The sequence below is a fragment of the Thunnus albacares genome, chromosome 20 (assembly GCF_914725855.1).
Source record: "Thunnus albacares chromosome 20, fThuAlb1.1, whole genome shotgun sequence".
NCBI lineage: Eukaryota > Metazoa > Chordata > Actinopteri > Scombriformes > Scombridae > Thunnus > Thunnus albacares.
In genome coordinates this window covers 15830666-15852238 of record NC_058125.1, presented here as the reverse complement: position 1 = coordinate 15852238, position 21573 = coordinate 15830666, and the positions used below count along the sequence as shown (strand labels likewise).

Sequence of the window (21573 nt, the reverse complement as noted above, 5' to 3'; positions counted from 1 at the left end):
AATCATCATAATCATAATAATATACAGATGTCATATTACATGATGTGTTGTGTCATTTATTACAGGGAGTTGCTGTTATATTGCCACACAGACAGGCAGACAGACAAGATGCCTGACTGTGGAATGACCACAGAGAACACAATCACATAATCAGACTGTGTCACTCATTTATTGAACATATTAGCATAGTAAGCATGACATTCAAATGTGTAACTATCATAACAAATATTATCAATGTCATAGATCATCATATTTGTTGTGAAAATACAGTCACAACTGGCCAGGATACAAGTAGCAATAAGGTGCTTTTTAGATGTTTTCTCACACATTGACATACATAGTGCACACATACAGTATAATTTTCTTATCAACTACATTTGAATCTTTATGTCACATATGAGAAGAAAAGGCAGTTTGGATATAATGAAGCATTGGAAAAGCAAACCAATTAGATCAATTTAAGCAAAAACAAAACATAAAAACCCTTTTAGAGATGTGTGAAGACATCTGTGCTTGGACACGGAGGCGCATCAACTGAGGTTTTCATAGCTTTTTCGTTTTATGCGCAGACACAAGCACACCCCAACTAATAATCCAAAAACCTGTAACAGGTAAAAGGTTATATGTTACTGGCAGCAAATAAACTCAAAAACAGCTAAAAAGGTTCATTTCTCTCTCAGTAAATTCTAATTAATTCTGGCTTTCACTACCTGGGGCAAAGCAGACGAGATAGGCTTTATTATCATTCATGCCATCCTCTACATTTCAAATGTCTACCAGTGCTTTACCATTCCTTATAAAGAACATACATTAAAACATGGTCATGAAAAATGTTGGAAACAGCATATACATATCTTTTAAATAAATTTAAATAAATGACTAAATCATGCAAGGGAACAAATGTGATCTTTTTCTACTTTAAAGACAATGTTTTGGCATTTCTGTTGCTGTTGGTTCATTAAAGATACAGGAGGGAGGGGGATGACATATAACAAATGTCTTGGATTTACATTCTAACTGACATTCTCACGTGCAAGAAAAAAAATCCATGATGCTGAAAGATGTAGGAAACCAAGTGACAGTGATTTACCTCTGTGACTCCAAGAGCAATGCAGATAGCACCGACCATCACTAGATTATTCAACAGAAAGAGCTTGATAGCCCGGATACAACCCTAAGATGGAACACAAAATCATAAAATATTGTAGCATGTGTTTACAGAAAGGAGAGGAGAATAAAATGGCTGTGAATTTGAGATGATATCTCCCAGCAGACCTCTTTGTGTACTTTTGACTTGTCTTTTCCACACCCCTCACTCTTCACTGTGCAGCAGGAATCTGGCATGGCATCATGGTTTTTCCAACCTACACTTCTGGACCAGTCAGTGGCGGTGTCTGCACCACAGCATTTGAACTGTAAAAAGGTTTCCAAAACATGAAGATGGCACACAAGCAATAACGTTGCATCTACTTTAAGTGGATCCGTCTACTCATGGTACACTGCAATAATGAGAGATTCTTCAGCTGTGCTTTGGAGGGACCCAAAGTTCCCTTTGTAATATTTTAAGTCATCTTTTGACTGAGAATCATCCATCTGCATGTCAAATTTTACTGCTTTGACTCTTTTAGATGTTATTTACAGATCCAAATTATCAATTTATCAAAATTTAAAAAACAAAAACCTGAAAGACATATTCCTTCACAATTTAATTTCAACAATTAACTTTGATGACCTGAAGACTATGTTCTTTTTTACAGTATATGCCATGTCGTAGTTTAACTATCATCTTGGCCTCTATTCCTCAAGGTCTTCTGAATATAAAAAAAAAGTTGTTGTGTTTTGTTGTTATCAGTTTTATCCCATTCTTATTTTATTGGTTTTCATCTTTTTTTTCTCGTGTGCAGTATTCTCAAATTATTTTACTGTTTACATTTCTTCTGTCTTATAATCGGCTTGTCAGTCACCTGTAAAGCACTTTGAATTGCACAAACTTGTACAAAAGCTATGCTATAAAAATAACATTTGATAGATTCTGAGTTTATTTTCTTTTCTTCTTTACTGCTTTACCTGACTACTTCTTTATCTTAAGGCCAGTGATATTGTGCTTTCATGGTGCAAATTCTTGGACTTTTTTTCTTTTTGCTTTGTCATAGAATTACTAACTAATACATAAACAATGCACAGAAAGTGGGAGAGGGTTTATTTTTACCCTCGGGCCCTCCAGTGGTATAATCCAGACCTGTATACCATCATGGACAACACATTCTCTCCAGTCTATGAAATGTTTCCTGCAAATACAAAACATAAAGTTCTGCATGTCACCTTTTCCTGAATTCTGTTGATTGCATGTCTGTTCTCCGTCTTGTATTCATAGATTGCCCCTCGTGCTTTGATGTTGATGCCACTATTCATCTGTACGAGGGCAACCTACAGAGAAAATAAAATATTTTTTATGATCAGCAAGCCACCTCCTGTTGTATACATTGAGAAGCATTACAAATGTTTTGATCTCAATCTCAGAAATAGCACGTCTCACCCTGCTGCGAAATATGTAAAAGGCGGCCCCTGTGAGTATCTCCAAAATGATGATCACCAACAAGATACAGACGAACTTGTTCATAGAGAAACAGAGTGAGTAGAGTTCAGTCATGAGTCATGACCTTATTGGTACTACTTACAACAATCTACCTACATGTCATATTAAAGTCAGATTTGATTATATCTCGCACCAGATGAGAATGAGGAAAATTGTGATTAGTAATCTGTTGAAACATCTCTCCTGGATGTTACCGTTTCCACATTTTGGAAAAACTCCAGAATCAAAATATTGACATCAAACATCCTCTGTACATTGTCCCACAAAGACGTGCTTGATAAAATATATAAGGACAGAATCTCAAACTCATTATGGAGTATTATGATACTTACACAAGCCACCATAGAAAAGTTATTAGTGCATGCCCCAATATGGCCCATGAAGGAGATGAGGGCAATGACGACACCCACTGCAATGAGGACTATAGCAATTTTAGACAGACTGCTCCCAGCAAACGAGCCCATCTCTGAGTACGTGGAGTATTGCAGCGCTCCAATAACGATGAGGGCAACCCCAGATGCCTGAAAAACCATGAAGTAGATATGAATGCATTGCTTAGGTAACTTGCAGTGGAGCCCAATATGGCTGCCACCCATACTTATCTTATCTGCTGTAATTTTAGCATTTGACATTTTTGTATTTGTATATTATCTTGTTTTAATCTTGCTACTTATCTTTATTTTTCACCTTACTCTATATAATATTATATTATATAGTTATTATACTATTAATATTATTATAAGTTTTTTCGCTGTTTGCACAGATTTCTGAGATGTTTGATCTCCGAGATGGGAATTTTGCCTGATGTTCTACTGGGCATACAGTGACCATAAATAGATTAAGACCTCTATTGGCCCCTGAGTGTTTAGTCTCAAGGGACCCAACTTGTAACACCACATAATGAATATTTTGTTGCCTCACTATCTACCATCACATTTTTAATTTTTTTTTATTCAAAATACACTGCCTGGCCAAAAAAAAAGTCGCCACCTAAAAAAAAAAGGTCACACACTCTAATATTTCGTTGGACCGCCTTTAGCTGTGATTACGGCACTCATTCGCTGTGGCATTGATTCAATAAGCTTCTGCAATGTCACAAGATTTATTTCCATCCAGTGTTGCATTAATTTTTCACCAAGATCTCGTATCGATGATGGGAGAGTCGGACCACTGCGCAAAGCCTTCTCCAGCACATCCCAAAGATTCTCAATGGGGTTAAGGTCTGGACTCTGTGGTGGCCAATCCATGTGTGAAAATGACATGTCATGCTCCCTGAACTACTCTTTCACAATTTGAGCCTGATGAATCCTGGCATTGTCATCTTGGAATATGCCCGTGCCATCAGGGAAGAAAAAATCCATTGATGGAATAATCTGGTCATTCAGTATATTCAGGTAGTCAGCTGACCTCATTCTTTGGGCACATAATGTTGCTGAACCAAGACCCGACCAACTGCAGCAACCCCAGATCATAGCACAGTCCCCACTGGCTTGTACAGTAGGCACTTGGCATGATGGGTGCATCACTTCATCTGCCTCTCTTCCTACCCTGATGCATAAATCTGGACTCATCAGACCACTTGACCTCCTTCCCTTGCTCCAGAGTCCAATCTTTATGTTCCCTAGCAAATTGAAGCCTTTTTTCCGATTAGCCTCACTGATTAGTGGTTTTCTTAGGGCTACACAGCTGTTCAGTCCCAATCTCTTGAGTTCCCTTTGCATTGTGTGTGTGGAAATGCTCTTACTCTCACTATTAAACATAGCCCAGAGTTCTACTGTTGTTTTTCTGCGACTTGATTTCACCAAACATTTAAGTGATCGGTGATCATGATCAGTAAGGATTTTTTTCTGACCACATTTCTTCCTCAAAGATGATGGTTCCCCACTATCCTTCCAGTTTTTAATAATGCGTTGGACAGTTCTTAACCCAATGTTAGTAGTTTCTGCAATCTCCTTAGATGTTTTCTCTTGATGCATGCCAATGATTTGACCCTTCTCAAACAGACTAACATCTTTTCCACGATCACGGGATGTGTCTTTTGACATGGTTGTTTAAGAAATGAGAAGCTATTCATTGCATCAGTTGGGGTTAAATAACTTGTTGCCAGCTGAAAGATAATCGCCCATGCAGTAATTATCAATAGGAGGCTCTTACCTATTTGCTTAGTTAAATCCAGGTGGTGACTTTCTTTTTGGCCAGGCAGTGTATATGAAATTTCTTTGTGTGTAAAGCTGGTATAGAGAGCTATACTGACTTGAAAGCTTCAATTGTTGTCTTATTTTGCTTGATAAACAGTTGTCATTTTCCATTTTTGACAAAAAGGGATGTTGAGGACATTTTCTCTAAATTGACAATTAAAACAGAACACTGGGTAGGTATTCTGTGTTGGTGGATTGCCATTCAACCCACACCAATTATTAATCAGGACTTTCGCAATTGCACATCGAAGGCCCCACTAGCATGCTGGGCTCCTGTGCGCTGGACCCCCTGCTAGTTCATCCCGACATGAGTCATGCTGATTATCTTCCATATTTGTTACCATTCCCTCATGCTCAGCCCATCTACCGAGACCCCTGAGACCATCTAATATGAATGTGTTTGATACGGTTGGAAGGACAAATGAATTCTCTTTCAAATGATGCTACGGATTACTTTCACTCCCCTGCGTCTTTTTTGCATTTCCATGCATAAAGTAATAATATCAGACACATGAGGGATTGCAGTTATAGTAGACTTCTTCAAAGCAGTTATTAGACAACCATTCATTCCCCTGAGAGTGATGCAGATTTTGCCCAATAATTTGCTGTATTAAGATGGGCCATTTTATCATGATTGTTTCCTTGTAAAATTTTCACTTCTCTCATATGAATCTAAAACAAATACTATTGAATCAGTTTAGTCAGAAATCTGAAAATCATGAGGAATTAGCTGGTTTTGTCCTTTTTAAAGGAACACAATATAATAGATTTATTCTTGATAATAATAACAGCAACAATAGTAACACCATTTCTACTACTATCAATAATAATAAACTGCATGCACACAGTTCTTACTTACCAAGAACACCATATTGAAAAAAATGAACCAGCATTTGATGCTGCAACACTTGCACATGGTGAGGACTTGATGCAGGAAATCCAATTCTTTTTAGAAGAGTTCATATACGAGAACAGACAGGATGATGCAGACTTTCCACACGCAGTGTGAGGAGACTCAGGGTGAACACCTAAACATAATTCAGAGGGACTGTGTCACATGACTTTATGAAAATGAAAGGTACCAAGATAATATTTAAATTGACTATTTGAATAGTAGCATCACTGAAGTGCAAATGGTATCGTAAAATATGCTAATCTAAATAGTGGGTAGTCAAGTACTGTGAGAATATGATGTGAAAATTGGCCAAATGGATGAGCTTGTTTTGAAAATACTATAATGTTTCTGATTTTATATATATAGCATTTTCAAGATTCCTAAAGAGTCCTTTCAAAACAAAAAACAAAGTTTAATGGGATAACCACTGTTGTATGTGTTTAATAACCCAGAAAAATAGTTTAATCATCACATGATTTAAAAAAAATGTAATTTAGTCTATGCCAGTTATCTGAGTAAATTCCGATCCAAATTATTGTATTTTGTGAGCTTGTCAAACTCTAACAGCTAATCATACATCTTGCCTCCATAAAATATTTGATAAACAAGCAGGAAAATAGCAATGTCACTTATATCAATCTTAAAGAGGACCTATTATGCTCATTTCTAGGACTCCACTAGAGTAGCTTTACATGATTCACAGTTCAAAAAACTCCTTATTTATCTTATACTGGCCCTTTATGCAACCCCTTAGTTCAGCCTCTGTCTCTAACAGGCAGTTTTAGCTCCTGTCTCCCCCTGGCCCCCCTCCTGATGCTCCCGCTCTGTTCTGATGGGCCAGCTTTCTGGAAGCCTGCGAGAGACAGCCATATCAGAGTTGTGTTAAGTTACCGCCGATGAAAACCCAACATTTCCTGCTCTACTGCTTCAAATTAAAACCTTTCAAATGACTAAATAATGGGAGACTTTTATTGTGAAGAATTTACAGGAAGTGAGTGAAGTTCCTCACTGAATTAGCAGAGCTACGTTAGCAGCACTACATAACAGTCAAAATAAGAAGATATGGACATATTTGGAGCTCTTTGTTCACCAGATTAGAAATAATGCAGGGAGGAATAGCAGAAACAGCCACAGTGAGGCTGTCAGGGTGGGTGAGTGGCGCAGGTGGACCCAAATGCAGAGACGGTAGGCAGGGACAATCCGATGCAGATATTTTTTAATGAAAAAGCAAAAAGTCATCGAAGCAAACCAGAACACAGGAGACACAGGAACATTGAACAAAAGCAGGACAGAAGCAGGACAAAAGCAGAACAGAAGCAACTTGACCAAGACCGAACTGAACACTGGACTATAAATACACAGGGAGTGATTGCAAATGAAACACAGGTGAGGGAAACGAGACACAGGTGAGACACATGAAATAATCAAACACAGGAAGTAAAGGGACCAGACACATGGAGGTAATATTACAAAATAAAACAGGAACTAAAGTAAACAAACAGGTCAACAAAAAGTCCAACTAAAAACAGAAAAAGTCTGAGGGCATCAGAAGGATAACAAAAACCAAGAAAGTCAAAAGAACAAAAACACAAAGAGTCCAAAAAAAGAAAAAGTCCTGGTAGGACGTGACAGATGATGATGTTTGATGAAAAGCTGCAGATGACCAGCACACCTCCAAAAGGTGAACAAATTATTTTTCTTTGCTGTGCTGTGTAATGGAAAACACTCACAGCGTGTCAGCTCGACTTGAGTTATGGCTTGACATGACTACCCCCAAAACAAGTGAAAATTGCCATAATGTTGGTGGAATGCAGCAGTGAACTGGCGCGTTGTGTGTGGAGCAGATGACCATATAAAGAAATCTGTCACAAGCCGATGTCGGCTCACACTGAAGGTAGAAAAAAAACGATGGAAACCAAGAGTTCAGAGGAGTCTGAAGCCTGACCTTTTTGCACACAGGGATTGTTTCTACATACATTTATCTCATTAATTGACATGTTAGCCACTTTTAACATGAACATCTGACATAACATTATATATATGACTGGAAATAAGGAAAAGCATAATAGGTCCCCTTTAAAAAATTTAGAAATATAGATTGTTTATGTTCTACTTCTCCATCAAAGCTCAAAGTATTTGGGTACTTGGAACAGTGTGACTGCTGGAACTTGCTTCAGGGCTTCTTCCATCCTTTCGAGCACGCAGCTCTTCCCCAGAGCTTCTCCACCAACATATGGAGCTGGAGCAGCTGCAGGAAACCTGATCCGATTCCACAGGCTGTTAAAGGAACGAAGGCCTCTGGCTGCGTTACAATATCTCCATCGCAGTAACCTTGGCGTGAGTGGCTGTGAGGATGCTTGTGACACACTGCCAGAGTGTCTGTCCTCTGTTCTTCGCATCTTTCCATTTATGTCTCTCTCTCTGAGTCCATCGCCTCAGTGGTTGTCTTCTCCCCTTCTCTGCTTTCTCAGAGCTCAAGCCAGGGTGCATCAGGCTGTGAAGGACCATGCTGCTTTCTAATTTCAGACATAACATCAGAAATTCTGTTCTTTGTTCTGTCCTCATTAACCACTGAATCACAGCAGGCCTTTTAGTTTTCTTCTGAATGTATATGAGGGAAACACACTTAGTTGTGAGCTGAGGTCTTACCCAAAAAGCTGTAATTGTTAGAAGGACAAACAGAGGGTTGTATCTGGAAGAAGACTAGTTTATCTGTTATGGGACGAGTCATTTACGTGTGTAACTCTCTGTGCATGAAGCCTTATCTATTGTTCTTATTTGCCTGCACAGAAATTCAGGATGAACAGATAAAGGCATAATATTTTGGAGGCTGAGTCATCAGTTCTCACAGTCTTAACAATGCAATCTATTTTGGGACTCACAAAGTCTAATTTAGGACTTTGGTGGTATTTAACTGGTGGACCTTCTTCACGGCCAAAAATGCTGGCTGACAGATTTTTTTTTTTTTATCACTTCTGCAGTGTGAGGTGTACAACCACAGGAGGGCCCCATTTGACTTTTTTTTAACTTTACAAATGCTCTCAAACCATAATAAACCAGTCAGAAGCCATTTCCAGTATAATATGGGGCGCCATTACTGATGGAGTGATGGAGTCTGCGTGTGTTTGAAGGACTTTGTGGGAACAGGATGCAAAATGATTAACAGACAGACTGCATGTCTTTGAAGGACTTCATGGGAACAGGAAGTAAAATGATTACCATAGTTGGAAGACTTTGTCACAGAAAGAGGACATTGTCCTTCCCACTTTTTGCTTTTCCTGTTTTGAATTCCTAGACTTGGCCAAAACTTTGCATGATTTCCGTCGGATAACAATAATTGTCTAGGAAAGAGGTGGGGCAGTGGGGTGCTTTCACTGTATGGAATATTAAGATGGAGGCTCTCACAATAATCCTATAGTGGAAAAAAAAAAGCATGTAGGGTAAAAAAGTACCACAGAGAGCTAAATGTGGTGGTATACGTATTTTTACCTTATATGGGTCTTTCAAAATTATGTGCCAAAGCTGATAGGACCAGTACTCAGAGATAAGTCCACATTTTTCATGGGTTATTTCATGTGTTGTGGTATTTTTTTCAGCTATCCTGTTACATTTCAAAATTTTTTAAAAAAAAAAAGCAAAATATGCCTCAAAGCAGTCTTAAAAAGACTGTACTACATCTGTGTACATTGTTTAACTTAGGAGAAAGTGCACCACAGTAAATGTTTGTATATGCGCAGAAGTACATGTGTGAAGCTACATTTGTGCCTCCTCTTCATTCCGGAGAGCTTAGAAGTACATAAAATGAGTCTGTCCATCAATAAACAGTTAAGACTTTGTTGGGTCCTGCTCCATCAATCAGCATGCTTTTACCGCTGGGGGACATGTTTGTAGTCTAAAGTAAATAATGTGCCTCCCACCATATGGTAGTACTTACACATTCCAGTCCATGTAACTGCTTCCTCACATTCTTGCTCTGACCACTACTGAGTGAAACGCGTCCGTTTAAACCCACAACATATTAACTCATTTGTTTGACGGGAAATTATTATGCAACCATTGTTATTAGTACTGTAGTTCTGTAAATGTGTTGCACACAAGGAATCTGGTATTTTTCTTTGTAACTTAACAGCCACAAATACACAAGTTACTCAATATTTCCATGTTAAACTGTATAAGCAGCCATTTGTGGTTCATACCAAAGCCATACATAGTAATCAATATACAATACATGTAAAGTTGCATATCATTATGGATTGTATCTAGACAAATAATTGTAGTTCCTATTGCACTGAATGGCACACTGACTATAGCTTATACATATATACAATATAATATAGCAATAGTTATGGAAGTATTAATTTGATGATGATGAATTTAATGTGAAAAATGTTACTAATAATTATTTAAAAAACAAAAAATAAGCAACAAAAAAGATAAAATCTTGTATTCACATACTGTAATCAAAATACAGTTTAGGTGAATGAGGCTATTACAGACCTTTAGTGAAACTGCTTTTCTGAATAGTGACTCTGAAGGCCCTATCAACTAGCTTCATGGGCTTTGAATATGAACTAGAGAAAGCAGGTCTGCATGTAGCTGTAACAGTCATTCAACAAAAGGTAAGGGGGAGCACACCTTGGAGACACACCCAGCCAGCAGCAATAGCATTCCCATATCAATAGAATTGAAGGCGTCTCATTTATATGCGCAGCTTATTGTTTCTGGTCACATGATCCCACCTCTCTGCTTTCATTCAAAGAAACTCAACCCCTGGAAATTCACAGTTTTAAAGAGTCACTTAGATTACTTTTCTCCTTGTTGTGTGTCGCACACTGCCAGAGTAAATAAGCACAGAAAGCTGTCCTACTGGCTCTTCTTGATTCCTGCGGCGACTCTGGTAATATGTCTCAACCTACAGTCTGCTGAGTGTTTACAGTGGGGTAGATGTTAATAGGGAATAACATGCCAAGAGGAAGCTGACGGTGGGAATCTTTAATTATGCTCTGAGAAGAGAAGCAGTCTTTATGAAGGGTGCCACCAGGTAAAAAAATAACACTTTTTATACTTCTTTTATTTCTGTTTCTCTTTTCACTGCCCACCTTGTTGCGCTCTGTTTCTTGTCAGCTTGAATGTTTTGTCTCTCCCTCACATTTCCTAATCTCTTTTGCTATCTCCTTTGTTTTCTATCACATGTGTTTCTGCGTATGTCCCTCTGATCACAGTGCAGAGGGACAGTGGGGGCTGGACATGTGTGTTCTTAATTGGCCTTACGATAAAACCTGCTGTTTCCTGTGTACTGTGGGGCTGAGAGTGGGTAGTGATTTCAGAAGCTCCTCCTGTTAGCATCTCAGAGGATGTGTGAATAGGGATAGGGCAAGTATGCAACACAGGAGCTTCACACTATTTTGAAACACTGACTAAAACAGACCATAACCAAAAGACGAAGAGAAGGCCTGACTGGTGAGTGACTCTTTCAAACTCAGCTGTTGTTGTCTGACTATCATTTCAACACAAGGATGGACAAGGATGGTAGGAAGCCAAAGACCTATGTGTCCACTTTCCAGCTGGCCCTCAAGCCTCAAGCCAGACCTTTCTGTGTGGGGAACGGACTGGATACCACTGACAGGACAGTGATGAGAAACAGCAAACTAGGAGACTCATCTGCAAAAGGTAAAGGTTGGAAGAACATATGAAAAGTTCACTTAAAGTTTTTAATGTGAGAGTATTTTTTTTTGTTAATTAAATGGACTGTTTTGTATTGCAGTATAACTGGAATATATTCACAACATTTACCACAGTTACACCCCATCCCAAGCCTCAGCAAACTGCAGCCTTAATTTGAGCGTTTTTAACTTGCACGAGGGCATTGCAACTGCGTATCAGGGAAACCAGGAATATCAGTATCTGTTAGTTTACATGTTTGAAGAGGTTAGGTCCCCTGCGGCTTGTTTACTTGTCAAAATGTTACTAAGGGTGCAGCCTTATTTATGGACAAGGTTATTATGAAATGTGCTGTTTTTCTGGTAACTGTGATAGTGTAGTGGTCAAAGTTGTCTGCGAGCATTCTGATGGTTTTACACACACACACACACACACACACACACACACACACACACACACACACACACACACACACACACACACACACACACACACCTAACCTTAACTGTCACCTGAAAATTTAGTGTTTTCATTATGAGGATTTGCTTTTTGTCCTCAGAATCAATCAATCAATCATTTATTAATGACCACATGACCGAGGTCAGTGGAATTCGCTTTCAGTACAACATGGCGGGTAAGCTCAATTCAGCAGTGTCAATAACATCAAACATAGACAGATATCAGCATCATATTAGACACATGACTAGCACAACTGACCATATTCACAGACTACCACAAGATAGAAGTCACAGACAATATTTACAAGATTGACACAGAGGTTTTAAGTGCAGGTACATCTGTCAGGGTTCATGAGAAGAGTTCAGAGCCCTCACAGCAGTGGGGAAAAACTGTTTTTAAAAAAGGATGATCTGGTGGGTAGGACCTGTAGCTTCCTACAGGGCATCAGTTAAAAGAGGTGGTGAGAAAGGGGTTAGAGATGATTTTTTTGCTCTTTTGATTGTGTGTTTGTGATTCAACTGATGGGAGGGAGATGCCAGTAATCTTGGATGATTAATTGACTATGCGCTGCAGTTTTTTTGCGTGTATGACTGTCAGTGCTGGTGTACCAGACTGTGTTGGATGAGGCGAGTATGCTATCTGTGATGGCTGTGTAAAACTGAAGAAGGAGGTTTGTTTTACTTTGAAATTTTTGAGCTGTTTTAGGAAAAACAGACTTTGCTGGACTTTTTTGGTAATGTAGTCAGTATTGATGTTTCGTTTGAGTATGTTGCTGATGTGCGTGCCCAGAAATTTGACCGAGTCAGTGATGGTTATGGATTCCCCAGAGTGATACAAATGGGTCGGTTATCCATCATGTCGGTCATGAGTCCAATTATGGTTTTGTTGTCTGCATATTTAAGAATGGAGACTGAGCTGTGGTGGGATGTGAAGTAGTTTGTGTAGAGGGAGAAGAGCGAGGGTGAAAGGACACAACCCTGGGGGGCGCCTATGCTGAGGGTCAGAGGTCAAGATGAAAGGCTATTCATCTTATCCCTCTGTTTCCTTCTCCACAGGAAGCTCCAGAATCAGTGGCACATGCAGGGATCAACATTAATGTCCAGTAGCTTATTAAAGACATTGTCCGGGTTTATTGTATTGGAGGCCGAGCTGAAGTCGCTAAATAGGATGCAGGCATAGGTGTTGGGTGAATTGTGTAGGGCTAGGTTAACAGCATCCTCGACAGACCTGTTGGCTCAGCAAGCAAACTGGTAAGTATCCATCAGAGGAGTAGTGTAGGATTTTAAACAAGAGAGGATGATGTGCTCAAACGCCTTCATCACCAGCTCAGCGAGGCAAGCCCCCACAGTGTGACTGTGTAAACAGATATATGTCTCCACAACATACTTGACACACACACACACACACACACTGATGGCATTCCACCATCCACTGGTGACCACCCATTGCCCACCCTGCCAGACATTCCTACACCAAAATACACATATGCAACACACATGGTGGGTAAATGCATGTAAACATGACGTCAAATTCCTCATACTTGCACTTACACCTGTGTTAAAATACAGATAACAAACTTGAAACTTAATGTTGCTCTGCCTGGAGCCGAAACAAATGACTTACATACGTTATTTGATTATTTTCAACTATCACATGGTGTATGTAAAATTCATACATACATGTCTGTATGTCTGTAGTGAAAGGCCCTTGAGTATTAACTAAAAAATGCTTCCTGTGGATAAAGTGGCACATCCTGATTGGTCAGCAATGGAGGAAACAATGGTGTTTGATCATTTCTGAGAAAGCTCATTGTTCTTAACCTCTCTTCTCTGTTAAGATGCCAGGCAGACACCTATGCAGGTCCTGGAAGCGCCTCGTTTCAAAGAAACACTCAGGGACTGTACAGTCCGCGAAGGAGGTGATGCTACTCTTCAAGGTGTTATCACAGGATGTCGGCCTCTGAGGGCTTCCTGGCTACACAATGGTAAGTGATCAATTACAATACACTCATTATTATGAGAGAGGAAATTATGCTAGAATATGTTCAGCAAAGATCTTATGTGAGGGTTCAAGCCACAAAGATTCTACATTTAACAGGATTTGAATCAGAATTTTGTGTTTGTCTATTCTTATCTTTAGGTGAGAGGGTGCATTCAAGTAAGACTTCCTTCAAAAATGGTGTTGCCAGTCTATCTCTGACTCAGTGTTCACCTGGAGATGCTGGGACGTATACCTGCACAGCTGAGAATACTGCTGGCAAACAGTCAAGCAGTGCTGAGTTACACATCATAGGTAAAGCAGGAGTCATGTGTCACGTTAGAAACTTCAATAAAGAAAGATCAAGTACAGTATAACTTGCCCTTTAATGAACTGTATTGAACTGATCTGTGTATGGTAAGCCTGTTTCACTCTGTTGTTTGCATTGAAACAGCTACAAAGGAAATCCCAAGAATAACTAACCATGAGGTGCTTGGTGAGGTCACACTGAAGGCGGCGTCACCCAAAAAGAACACTGAATTGTCCTCAGCTTCTAAAGAGGAAAGTCAACACAAAACAGGAAAAGATAAAGGTAGATTAACCCAACTTTTGTTGAGCTTCCTATAAAAATATTTGTATTGTTACATACCCATAAACTCTCCCTTCTTTCTTCTTTTCTTCTTACAATTAATACCTCAAAAAACTTGTATGGAAATTGTATAAATCAATAGTAAATACACTCATAATAAGCAGAAAACAAACATGCATAGTGATCATTTTTTAGTTTGATCTGTTGCAGTCTACTCACAAAACTTTAACTAAAAATGGTATCTATTAACTACCTTGCTCCATTCTGAAGTGCAATTCATTGGCTGTCTTTTGGGTGCATTGTTTGCCACTACAACCAAACATGACTGCTCACATGTGATTGGTTGGTTACCTATTTATCTGCCTATTGTAGAGCATGCCTGTAAATCCACCTACTTCTCTGCAGTCTCCGCAGGTATCAGAGATCTTGACCTCCAAACAAAAGTCTCCAGTAGAAAAGGTAAGTAGAGGACACTTACTTAATGAAGTAAAAGTTTGTATGTTTTCATCATGTTTTATTGATTTTAAAATTCAAGCACATTTTTTCCAGGACCTCCTGTGGAGTTTCTACACCCACCAGACCAGGTGGAGGTTCGAGTGGGAAAGCAGGCCCGGCTACACTGTGAGTTCAGGTGCAGCTCTGTGCCTGTGGCTTGCTGCTGGATTTACAACAGAGACAAGGTAGTCGAGTCAGAGTCCCATCGATTGTTAATATTATTTGATCCATTTCTTTGAAATTGTTTTCCAGTGAAGGCTTATGTCTTTGTGCATATTTCCACATTTCTTCCACACCCAGGTGGTAGTAGGAGGGCCGAGGATATCTGTCAGGAGCAGTGACACAAAGAGCAGTGTGGAGATCTCTCAGGCCTGTCCAGATGATAAAGGCTCCTACACTGTCATAGTGAAAAACCGAGAAGGTTCTGCCCAACATACAGTCTCCCTCAGTGTCATAGGTGAGATTCGACTTTTGTCTACTATTCTGTGTCCAGATATTTAGTGTTTTCTAATGAGATGATACAACACTAGTATTTGTTGTCAGATACTGGACAAGCTAATAGCCTATCGATGTTGATTTGACAAACAAAAACCAGACAGAAAAGCAGAGAAGAGAAATGTGGCAGGGTAGGATCATGATTTAAATAGATTAAAGCTTATGCCTATATGTTTGGATATTGGCTACCCCAGAAAAACATTCCAAAATAACTTCAAATGATGATACCTGCTGTCTTGGGTCTTGGTATATATGAATAAAAGTTCTGATTCTTGAATTTCTCCTCAGACCGGCCTGACCCACCAGCATCCAGCCCTGTTGTGTCCCAGCTGTCCACTCAGTCCCTGGTCCTGTCCTGGACAGGTCCCAGCTACGACGGAGGCACAGCTGTGTTGGGTTACATCGTGGAGGTCAGGCAAGAAGGCCCTGAAAAGTCCAGGAGCTGGACTGAAGTAGTACGCCGCTGTAAGAACACATCTTACCAGGTCTGCTCAGGCCTGAAGCCTCAGGGGCAGTACCGCTTCCGTGTCCGAGCCTACAACACTGCAGGAGTTAGTGAACCAAGCCAGGAGTCCGACTGTGTCAAGATGGAGACTAAAAGTTAGTGAAATGTTGGATTTATAGAATGTTTGAAAACAGGAATTCATTTTTTAGATTTTACCTTTCTGTTACCTGTAAGGAGGGATGTGCTTATTTGTCACATCTGTGTATTTTTTTTGGATTAGAAGAAGAAGAAAAAAAGGAAAAGCCCGAGTCATACGTCACAGTGACCATTGACACCAAACATAAGATCAAGGACCACTACAATGTACATGAGAAGCTGGGAGTGTAAGCATGGATTCTGCATATTTAAAACCATATTTCAAATCTAAAAATATTATTTTCCTTCCTACATGGATCACAGAAGAGGCCAAATCATATTTTTAAAGGGATGGGACACAAACATTATGCCTCTCACTGATTTGTGTTTTAAATTTCCAGGGGGAAGTTTGGCCAGGTGTTCCGGCTGTCCCACAAAGAGACGGGTAAGGAGTGCGCAGGGAAGTTCTACCGAGCCCGGACCTCCAAGGAGAAGTCGGAGGCCCGCAGGGAGATGGAACTGATGAACTGTCTCCACCACCCAAAAGTGGTCCAGTGTCTGGCTGCCTATGACACACGCTCAGAGATGGTCATGGTCATGGAGTAGTAAGTAATTGTGAAGTGGAAAAGTGACTTTGATCTGAGGATTACTGGTGACAGAGAGTTTCTGCAGCTATTCAGGACACACATATACAACCAAAATAGTAATCCAAACAAAAAATAATCTGCAGATTATTTTATTGATTAATCTTTTAGTCTATCAACTGAAAAATGTGATCACAACATATTCAAAAGTGTCATTTTATTTGACGACAGTCCAAAACCCCCAAACAATCAGTTTTTCATATATGACAAACAAAAACATCAAATAGTCACATTTGATAGTGAAAGTTTGGCATTTGTGCTGGAAAAATGACTGAAATGATTATTTGATTAATTTTCTGACAATCAACTAATCGATTAACTGATTGATTGTTTCAGCTCTAAATCAAAATATCTTCCACTAATTGCGAAGCAGGTAGTGTAGGAAAGCCCTGATTTCACATCAGTCCCATTATTACCGATGTTGCCAGGTAACACCAGTGGTTGCTGTGGTGATTATATGCTTTTTTTTTCTTTTTTACAGTGAAGCTTTTTGCGGGAGATGCATTGTTATTATTTCACAAAGAAAACAAATTATGTGCTTTGAAACCATTCAAACTATAAAATCCCAGCAACTCATATAGGAAGAAGTGTCAAAAACAGATTTTAGATGTCGGTTAGTCAAAGACATAGCAATAAGAGTACATGACTACATTTGTATTGTCAAACATTTTAACTCCATGGTTAGAATTGGGATAAATACTGCTCAACAAAGGAAGTACCAGAGCTACAGCAGAATTATTTTTGTAAAGCATGGATGAATGAATGGTGTATCTGTCTGTCCAGTATTGCCGGTGGAGAGCTCTTTGAACGCATCTTGGATGACAACTTTGAGCACACAGAGCCGACCAGTTCCCGATACATGCAGCAGATCCTGGAGGGCATGCAGTTCGTTCACAAGCTGAACATCGTCCACCTGGACCTCAAGCCAGAGAACATCGTCTGTGTGGACACTACCGGTACGCGGATCAAGATCATTGACTTTGGCTTGGCCAATAAACTAGGTGAGTTTGCGGGATTGTGTTTGACTGACCCAACCTGTAATTTAATGTCCCTATAAGGAGGAATGTTGAGCAAAATTCCTAAAAAGGTCAGTTCTCTTGAATATAATAACTTCCTGTTTACCCTAGTTGTCGCCTACAACTTTTGCAGTTGCTCACTAAAGAAAACGACTAAAATATCCAGCTTTTTCTAATGTCTGTACTACAGTAAAAGTAACAAAAAGAGTAAAAATTAAAGTATAGGTTCACAATTTTTCAAGTCTCTCTGTCTAAAACAATTGTCAGGTGTCCAAATAAACATTGACACATGTTTTTTTGGCTGTAATCATCCCCGCTGTTCATACTGGCCACTAGCAGATCCCTTCATAATGCAATTTCAATGTAAGTGATGGGGGACAAAAGTCAAAGCCCTCCTTCTGAACAAAAATATTTTTAAAAGTTTATTTGAAGCTTAAATGACGCTTCAGCTACCCAAATTAGTGAAATCAACCCTCAAGTATATTTTAAAGTTACTTCTTTTAGTGCCAAATTCCCTTTTTTTTTACACTGCAGCTGAACAGGAAACACTGACCAAAACAAGGACTGTGGATTCTGTCCCCCATCACTTACAGTACATTGTAAGCACATTAGCAGGACATGGAAGGTCTTCAGAGAATTACTATTTTAAAACATGCCAAAAATAACCAAAGATAACATCAAGGAGTGTCCACTCTAGATTACTAGATGTCAACAATGTCCTTTACATAATCACAACTCCTTAAACAACTGCCTCACTACTACCTCGACTCAATAAATGCAGCAAAGCATGTGAAGTCAATTCATGCAGAAAATTTGGTGAGACACCAGATGCTGCAGCTCCAGACTGGGTGGTCTATTTAGAGATGACTAGAGCCCTCCGTGAGTAGGCTAATACAAACATTTACAGTGACATGTTGAATATCTGGGTGTGTTGTCTCGTTCTTCAGAGGAGGGTAAACCTCTGATGGTGATGCACGGTACACCGGAGTTTGTGGCTCCCGAGGTGATCAGCTATGAGCCTGTGGGCCTAGAGACGGACATGTGGAGCATTGGAGTCATCTGTTTCATCTTGTAAGTCAAACAGGAGCTGTAGTGGTTTAAAAAACAGCCATAGTGACATACTGTAATAGAAACAAATGCATCTGGGAATAGCTTGTGAAAGTGAATACAATAGCCTCATCCTAGAGAGCATTTCAGTTTCTTAATAAAATATGGGACAAGGAAAAAACTTGCATGCAAACCTGACATAAATGTCCTCAATTTGTTCTTAATTTATCTTTTATATGTCAGACGTGGCAAAGTCATTTGAAAATAGCAGAAAGTAACAAGAATACACTACAGATTTGGATTATGTGAATGATACATGTTTAAATAAGTAAATTTAAAAAAATATATCTATCTAATTCTACCCAAATGACTCTACAAATGCAGATTTGGCACCATCTGCTGGTGCTGTTATGGTATTACTATAGTCCCGTCCCTAATAACTTAAGTATGGAAATTCTTATATTGTGAATAGTCTGAACCAAAAGTCATGGAAATAATTACCTTTTTAGAATAATTTATTTAACACCAAATCAATGTTAAAAAGAACAGTGTTTCTCTTGTTAGTAGGTACAGACACAAAATATATGCAGTCTGTCCAGAAACTTTGCCCATGTTTATGATTGTTTTGTGTCCCAGGCTCAGTGGAGAATCCCCCTTCCAGGGAAATAGTGATGCTGAGACTTTGTCTCTTGTGACTGCCGCCCGTTTCGAGTTTGACCCAGAGAGTTTTGAGGACATCTCTGATCAAGCAAAGGACTTTATCAGCTCTCTATTGAAGAAAGACCGGAGGTTGGGTTTTTTTTTTTTTTTTTTTTTTGGCAATGGATGATAAAAGTTGATAATGTCACATTCTGAGCAACACATTACTTGCGGCATTTCCTACAATTTGCAGAAAATTAGCGTGGTATCAAATCATTTAGCAATCTTTGAATATCTCAAGAGACTGCTGGCAGCGTATGATAGCCTTTGTTGCTTGCGCTCTAGATGCAGATTGTCATGTGACGGGGCCCTCGCCCACCCCTGGATGGTCTCTTTTACCCCTCTGAACCGCAGGCCCACCAAGTCCCTCAATAAGGAGAAGATGAGACGTTTTCTGGCCAAGCGGAAGTGGAAGGTAACTGCACAGAAAAATGACTACAATGCTGTCAGCCAAGCATTTAATGCATGTATAATTTATAACCAGTGCTTCCTTATGATGATCTTTTAAATCCATTGTCCTTTGTAGACCTGAAGCTTGGTTATGTGTGTAATTTGTCATCCAGTGCTATTTGTCCTTTTAAACTTGCAGAAAGCTGGCAAGGCTGTCTTGGCCCTACAGCGGATGGCTAACCTCTCCAGCAGGCCAGACTCTCCTGGCAGCTCCTCAGAGGGTAAGACAGATAAAGACACACACACACACACACACACACACACATATATGCAATGCCTTCCTATGTCCTAGAGCTACATGCATATGGCAGATGACTCACAGTTTCAGATTGTCACTTCAAGTTTACCCTTTTGTGATCAGTAAAGCCTTGTTTTCCTTTTATTCACCATCATCATCCTCCCTCTCATCCAGAGCCAGGCTGGAGCCAAGAGGCAGAGAAGGCCATCCAGTCACTGGATAAGCAGCTTCAGAGTGAACCTCGCTTCCAGAAGCCCCTGAAGGACACCACACTTCCCAAAGGAGCAACAGCTCATCTAACATGCCTTGTCAATGGTAGAGTGACAGAGCTGTGTGATGCACTTCATTAAATAGATTATTGTAGTAGAGCGACTCCTAAATGACTGACTTTTATGTATTAATTTAGTGTACATTTAATGAGATCAACTCTCAATGTCAGATCAAAATTTTGAACTTCAGAGGAAACTTGTGATGAAGCCTATTTAAAAAGCAGCATCAATGGAAAAAGTAACTCTTGAAGCCACAAAATGTATTTCAATACACAATGTTTTGATCCAAGTTGGAACTTTTTGACCTCACAAAGTTCCAACTTGCATCTAAAAAGTCTATCCGAGTACATTTTGTGGCTTGGAGTCAGTGAGGCAAGAAAGGTGTAATTTCTCCAATGTAATTCGGATTGGTTTTCTCTAAAACATCTTAGAGCAACACCATTTTATTAACTTATTGATACAGAAACAAAACTGTATCAAATAAAACTGAAACATTTCCAGCCAACTTTCTTTTATAATAAAAGAACATAATGGGCTTAGTGAATGTTGAAAATTGATCTTACAAACTATTCAGACAAAAGAAATTGGTACATTTAATTGTTTAATATTCATAATGTGACTTTAAATTCTGAAGCAATGTCTTGTCTCAACTCTCTAGGCTTCCCACAGCCAGAGGTAAAGTGGCTTCAGAATCAGAAGCTGGTGTCTGAGTCGTCCAGAGTGACCACGAAGTTCCAGGATGATGGACTCTGCTCTCTGGTTCTGGTTGATTTAGAGCCTCGTGATTCTGGGGTTTATGTGTGCAAGGCCAGCAACAAGCTGGGGGAAGCGATGTGCTCTGCCAAACTGAAAGTGGAGATATGACCAAGGATAAAACCACCTCAACAACTTGGGATTTCCTTCATTTGGACAGGAACTTTTCAGATGTAGACTGATTGAAATGGTTTGAAACCTGGATGACGGACAGTTATTCACTGCCACACAAAAGGCTTCTTACACATAATTTCAAGGCAAAAATGGTGTGTTGTGGTGTTACATATATTAACGGGCAAAGACAAATCACCTATTGGTACATTTACTATCTTTTAATGTGTGGTTAACACATTCAACTAATGCACAAGGTTTTGTTAGGGTGTATATTGCTACTCATGGTGCACCACTGCATTGCTCACAAGACCACCATGTGAAAATTTGTACATTTTTGCGCATTTAAATATTGTTCAATGTAAATAAAAATTAAAGGCTGAATTTTACAGAACTTGGTT

The 21573-nt window shown here is 39.5% G+C and overlaps 2 protein-coding genes across 3 annotated transcripts; one reads left to right on the top strand and one right to left on the bottom strand.

Moving 5' to 3' along the window:
• Positions 1-171: 171 nt before the first annotated feature.
• Positions 172-8088, bottom strand: LOC122971732 (CD63 antigen-like). The gene is made up of 7 exons (XM_044338473.1): positions 7834-8088; positions 2929-3117; positions 2537-2611; positions 2323-2427; positions 1276-1413; positions 1091-1174; positions 172-602 (listed from the first exon to the last, which is right to left on the bottom strand). The coding sequence occupies exons 1-7, from the start codon at positions 8086-8088 to the stop codon at positions 531-533; spliced, it is 918 nt and encodes a 305-aa protein (XP_044194408.1). The 3' UTR covers positions 172-530.
• Positions 8089-10698: 2610 nt separating this feature from the next.
• LOC122971192 (myosin light chain kinase, smooth muscle-like) lies at positions 10699-21311 on the top strand. 2 transcript variants are annotated; one of them, XM_044337732.1, is made up of 18 exons: positions 10699-10730; positions 11205-11359; positions 13647-13793; positions 13949-14101; positions 14241-14378; positions 14781-14834; positions 14925-15055; positions 15171-15327; positions 15654-15965; positions 16091-16193; positions 16347-16550; positions 17373-17590; positions 18553-18676; positions 19289-19441; positions 19637-19766; positions 19941-20022; positions 20214-20354; positions 20967-21311. In XM_044337732.1, the coding sequence occupies exons 1-18, from the start codon at positions 10714-10716 to the stop codon at positions 21170-21172; spliced, it is 2625 nt and encodes an 874-aa protein (XP_044193667.1). In that variant the 5' UTR covers positions 10699-10713; the 3' UTR covers positions 21173-21311. The 2 variants fall into 2 exon arrangements, with proteins under 2 accessions (XP_044193667.1, XP_044193668.1); XM_044337733.1 differs by lacking the exon at positions 10699-10730 and adding an exon at positions 11076-11149 and having other exon boundaries at positions 11254-11359.
• The last annotated feature ends 262 nt before the right edge of the window (positions 21312-21573 follow it).